The sequence below is a fragment of the Sceloporus undulatus genome, chromosome 1 (genome assembly GCF_019175285.1).
Source record: "Sceloporus undulatus isolate JIND9_A2432 ecotype Alabama chromosome 1, SceUnd_v1.1, whole genome shotgun sequence".
Lineage (NCBI taxonomy): Eukaryota > Metazoa > Chordata > Lepidosauria > Squamata > Phrynosomatidae > Sceloporus > Sceloporus undulatus.
In genome coordinates, this window is record NC_056522.1 from 320,299,862 (window position 1) to 320,305,394 (window position 5,533).

Sequence of the window (5,533 nt, forward strand, 5' to 3'; positions counted from 1 at the left end):
TCAGGGCCAGTGGGTACATCACGGAAATAACCAGGTGTCACACCAGGTTATTTCTGTAGTGTGACTGGACCCTTAATCTCCATCATTCTGTACTCTGAGGATTTTTTTTATTCCATCTCCATTTTTCCAATCCTCAAGGCATATTATATCAAAAAAACTCAAATAGGAATATAAGCAAAATAAAGATAACAGTTGTTAGAAAATCAACTATAAAAAAGTAGAATAAAACTAACTTTTAAAATACGGTTTATGAGTGATTACAGAGAACTCAATGAAGCATCTAAATTATAACCTATGAAGGCATCAAGTAAGCTTCTCCAAGGAGGAAATTTGCAGGCACAGTACCACAATGGAACACATCCTTCATTATCCCTGAAGATAACTGCAGAGACAAATCTACTATGAAAGGACGGAAAGCAGCAGAATGAAACTGATTTTTAAAATAGTATTCATGATTAATTAGAATCATCTAAATGTAGTTAATTAGATTAATTAGAATCAACTAAATTTTAAGTACCCCTAATTGAGCAATTCTGATCACAGTACCACTAAAACATCCCCTGCATTACTGCTGAAGATCTGGAATTGCACAGACGTATGACTTAATCTTACAGGAAAAAACCTGTTTTTAAAGGAAAAGAATAGCCAAACATAGAGAAATCTATCTGGTAAGCTTCCATAACCATCCGTACTTGGTCAAAAGTCAGTTTCCTCAGGTAATCTAGAGTGATATCGTTGTTGGTCCGTTTTTCTGAAGCATGAGACTTCGAATCTGGATAGTAGAGACTCTCTGGAGCACTAATTCTCCTGAGAACACGGTCAGCATCTTCAGACAATGTCTCAAACTTCCCCAGAATGTCATAGTGGATATTGCAGGGATCACAGAGCAAAAACATTGGCTTCCAATGTACATCCATATTTTTAAGATTTCTTGTCACTACATAGTTTATGAACTCTTGGAAGGTCACATTTTCTGTGAAATTTTGTTTTCGCTTGGAGAACACTTTGATCTCATTTGCCACTACAGTACTGTAGTAGCCACTAGGATGCAAGAACTTGTCCCTGTAAGCAGAGACCAATCGTTCTAGAGGATGCCTAGTGACCATCACTTTAGTGTAGGTGCTCAAAAGCTCTACTTGTTTTTTAGGAGAGTAAGAACTCAACGTCTTGAGGAGATTTGTTTTGTGAACCATCCCACGGATCACATCAGCTACATCCCTGCTTAAGTTGAGCTTGAGGAGAATAAGGATTTTCTTCCAGTTGGAGCAGCCAGCTTTTGGCACTGAACAGTAAATAAATTTGTGATAGTCATCCACAAAGAGCTGCTGAGCAACTCGATGCTCCAATTGCCATTCTGATCTTGACAAAGTCTTGTTCAGGCATGTTGCATTCAAGGTGTCTCTACGATTGTGTTGCATTTGTAACCAAAGTTCTTCAGAATCTGGAAGAGAAATTGTGACCTTTGAGTACTGACAACACATTTAAGGGATGAGGATGGTGTTGATGAAGGTGTTGATGGTGATGATTTCATTCAATAACCTTTTCAGTTTATTTTCAGAATTCTTATCCATTTTAATGGTACATTTAATGGGTGCAAGATACACAATATAAAATTAAAACAATGTATTTAAAAGTATGATCCAAGTATTAAGTTGAGATGGAACTGTAATTACTTAAGGAAAAATACGAAGATGCAAATTAGAAGTGGATCAGAAGAAAGAAGGCAGGAAGAAAACATTGGCATGGGTGAGGTAGGTGATATGTTTTCTGGATTTTCCTAAAGATCCCTAAACGAATAAAAAAATACTATTGATGACTGCAGAATAAAACTGTAAAGTGTAATCTTGGAGGTCATCCACACTATGAAAAAACCCGGTGTGGAATCTGGGTAATTTAATAGGCGTTTACATTCCCCCCGAATGGCACTCTGCCGCCAAAAAGTCAATTTAACCTGGTGCAGTTGGCATTGGTTCACCTACCATTTTTTTTTGCTGTGCCGCCACAATCTGGATCTTTGGTGCTGGGAACTATCAATCCGGATCTGTGCCATTGTATTCTCCTCCCTCCCTCTTTCCTCGTCCTCCTCTTCCCACCATTGCTACTGCTGTGCTACCACCCCTTCCTCCCTCCTTCTCCTCCCTCCTTCCTATTCCTTCTATTCCCACTTTTCTTGGTGAATGTCTTCAGAGGAAGTTTGTCATAGCCATCTTCTGAGACTGAGAGAGTTTGGCTGCTGCTGTGCCATGGCCTTTTCCTCCCTTCTCCTCTTCCCCCCCCCCCCCCAAGACCTCTGCTACACTGCCACCTCTTCCTCCTTCTTCCTTATCCTCCTTCCTCTTCTTCCTCAGCCCATCACTGCCACCGTGTCCCTCCTCTTTCTCCTCCTTCATCTTCTTCCTCTTCCTTGCCTCCCTCACTGCTGCCACCGTGTCCCTCCTCTTCCTCACCTCCCCTTGGCGCTGCCAATGCCAAGTCCCTTGCAGTGTGAACTGCAAAGAGCAATTCAATCAGGGTAGACATAGATGGAACTATGGGAACTATGACCCTGATTGATTCAGTGGGCATTGTTGAGGAGACCCTGCATCTCCTCGATGCAAAAAGGTGAGTGTGAATTATGCTTTGGTAGCCTCGTCCCTGGCGTTTCCTGGCAGTACTCACTTTTTGGAAGTAGGAATCATTCAACCACAAGAAAGGCAGATAAACTATATGGAAGGCTTACCCAAATCAGCATTCCTCACAATTGGCAAATAGGTGCCTTCTGGAACCACAGAGCAAGACATGAGTCCAGTACTATCCTCATGCCTATTTTCATTATATTAGGATACAAGAGATAAGATTTGTGCATATTTACACACAAGAAGTTGGAATACTGAAAATTCTGGCTTCCTATGAACAAGGCAGCCCTGACAAAGCAGTTCCTTGAGGCGCCAGCAAAATGGCCCAAGTTTTGCTCTCAGTTGATATCTTTGCCTTCTTGTGGAAGTAGGGTTACCCTGCCATCAATTTTGCTGGGTTTTACACAATTTCTAGGTATGCTTCTCTGGCCCACACTTTAAATACAAAAACAAAAGCAGGTCTCTGGCCTTTATACTAGGAACCATGATATTGTCCAAAATATGGTCCAATTATTTTGTAAGAAATTATCATCATCATCAATATCATCATCATCATTATTGTGATCTTTATGTCACCTATTCACCAGTGTAGATGGTGCTTTACAAAGGAAAACAACAACAAAAACCACTCAGCCTGTGAAAGGCATACAGTCAAAAATACACACATGAGAATGAAGAAGTAATACAAATATAAAATTAATGCAATACAACTGTAAAACAGATTCTCAAGATAGAGGCCATGGAAGCTTCTGAATCTTCAAATTTTGGGGAGATGGAGTCAAACACTGCTAAAGAAAACAGAACATTTAATTCCACATTTATTTGTCTTGGGTGTATGGTATGGGTATTTGAACTTCTTACACATGCATCCTACTAATGGGTTTTACATCCAAGTAAATGTACATATGAGATTCATCTATTTTTATTTATTAGAAATACCATTTACTTCTACATTGTAATTTCACACTGACTTTCTCTCCTTGCCTTCCTCCTGCTGGAAATGCAACAATGCTCTGAACAGAAAGAGTTAATGTCTCAAAGTGGGCAGTAGGGTTAGATAGTTTGAGTGACCTGCAGTGATCTCCCTCTCTGCCTATCTATCCTGATCTCTCTGTGATCTAAATTGATACTCTTGAGGCATGTTGATTGGCCCAATAAAGTGAGCACTATTTGGTGGATTTTTGATATTGGATTTGCTATATGGCCAACACAGCTAGTCCTGGATGTTTTCTAGATTTCAAGATACCGCATTATAGCTGCAACAGGGGAATCCTAAAGAGAAATCCAGTGGACCTTTCTATCTGATGTTTCTGCACGTGGGTGTGAATGCACTTGTGGAAATGACAGTTTGGAGCATGTGCAGAAAAGGCATTTTACAAGCTAGCAACAGGGATTTGTCCTCCTCCATTTGATACCCAAATTCGCACTGGACCCTAAGTAATGTGCTTTTAGCCCCTTGTTGTTCTCTGTGTGTGATAACCATTAGCAAATTGGCTTGCTATTCCGGGATGCCAGCACTTTAACATTTTTGGATGGCAGCACATAGGTCCCCGTGTGAAAAAGTCCCATGAGAGATTATTGCACGCAAAATCTGCACCGGGATAGACACAGGTTGCTACCATCTGGAACAGGTCTTATCAAAGTGTCCAATGCCTAGTATTACAATTTTGCTTATGCACAGAAACTTTCCAATGGCTTTTCTGTACTGGCTGTTGTTTCGTAATACTTCACTTTCTTTGGAGATTATTGTATACAAAATCCATAACGGGATAGATGTGGGTTGTCACTTTCTGGAACAGATCTTATCGCACTGCCCCGTGCGTAGGTGGTAGACAGCCCATGTCCAACCCAGGCTTCTCTGGCAGCTTTTCAAGGACAGGAAAATCCCATTCATTAAATACCAGATTCTGGTATTCTGGTAATACAGGATATATCAGAGGCTGTTGGGATTTTGTGCAGAAGGACCAACTCACCAGCTAAATGTGATTGAAATGCAATAAAGAGAGTAGCCAAATATCCTAAAGGAACTGTACCACTGAAACTTCATCTGCAAGAAATAAGCAACCCTAAGGTCAGAGGATATGTAGATGCAGATTGGGCTAATGATGTCACAGACTGAAAATCTACAAGTGGATATCTATTCTTCTATGCAAATTGAAGGATTGATTGTCTTCTCTCCTTAGAATCTTTGAGTACTGCATTGCACTAATGCTAATACTTCCTTCACTCTCAGAATCCCTTTTTCTCTTTTAGAGTACAAAGTATCCATAAATGCACCAGTCCACCAAATGTGCTTCATAAACTTATTTTTTAAAACAAGATTGTCTGATAGCTGAAATTAGAAATGACCACCATAGAATGCTGGAATCTGGTTACATCATGACTGTACCTCTTACCTGTCATTTCTGTATTTAAGATCCGGAATAACTGAAGAAGAAACATTCCAAGCAAAGGACTGAATAGAAGGATAAAGAACAACTTTTGAAGTGGGTTATTCATTTTGTTTTCCAGACAGGTCAAATGTAGAAGCCTTTCTGAAGAACTCTAGATAATCAGAATAGCAGTGTTAGGCACATTAGGATTAAATACATCAACCACACTTTAGAAAAATTCCACAGTGTCTAATGAAAAGAAAGACTATGTTTTAAAGCTATAGTGATCCTCTCATATATATATATACACACACACACACACACACACACACACACACACACACACACTGTATATATAGTTTATATATAGTTTATATGTGGCTTTTTAATGTGGTTTTATACTGTTTCTAGATTATTTTAACCATTTTGAATTTTATTTATTTATTTATTTATTTATTTATTTTATCTGTGAGCCACCTTGGGTCCCTTCTGGAAGAAAGGCAGCATGAAATAAATAAATAAAATAAAATACTAGAGCTTGGAGGG

At 39.4% G+C, this 5,533-nt stretch overlaps 1 protein-coding gene across 1 annotated transcript; it reads right to left on the minus strand.

The window, feature by feature from the left end:
* Nucleotides 1–608: 608 nt before the first annotated feature.
* LOC121926807 (carbohydrate sulfotransferase 9-like) lies at nt 609–5,114 on the minus strand. The gene is made up of 2 exons (XM_042460101.1): nt 5,012–5,114; nt 609–1,441 (listed from the first exon to the last, which is right to left on the minus strand). Exons 1-2 carry the CDS (start codon nt 5,112–5,114, stop codon nt 609–611), a joined length of 936 nt encoding a protein of 311 aa, XP_042316035.1.
* Between the last annotated feature and the right edge of the window lie 419 nt (nt 5,115–5,533).

What these genes read in the sequence shown, in the direction of transcription:
- LOC121926807 (XM_042460101.1), bottom strand. Translation starts at nt 5,114, where the DNA reads ATGAATAACCCACTTCAAAAGTTGTTCTTTATCCTTCTATTCAGTCCT. An exon ending in CTTAAATACAGAAATGACAG is followed by an intron (nt 1,442 to 5,011) that starts GTAAGAGGTACA and finishes TTTCTCTTCCAG; the next exon opens with ATTCTGAAGAACTTTGGTTA.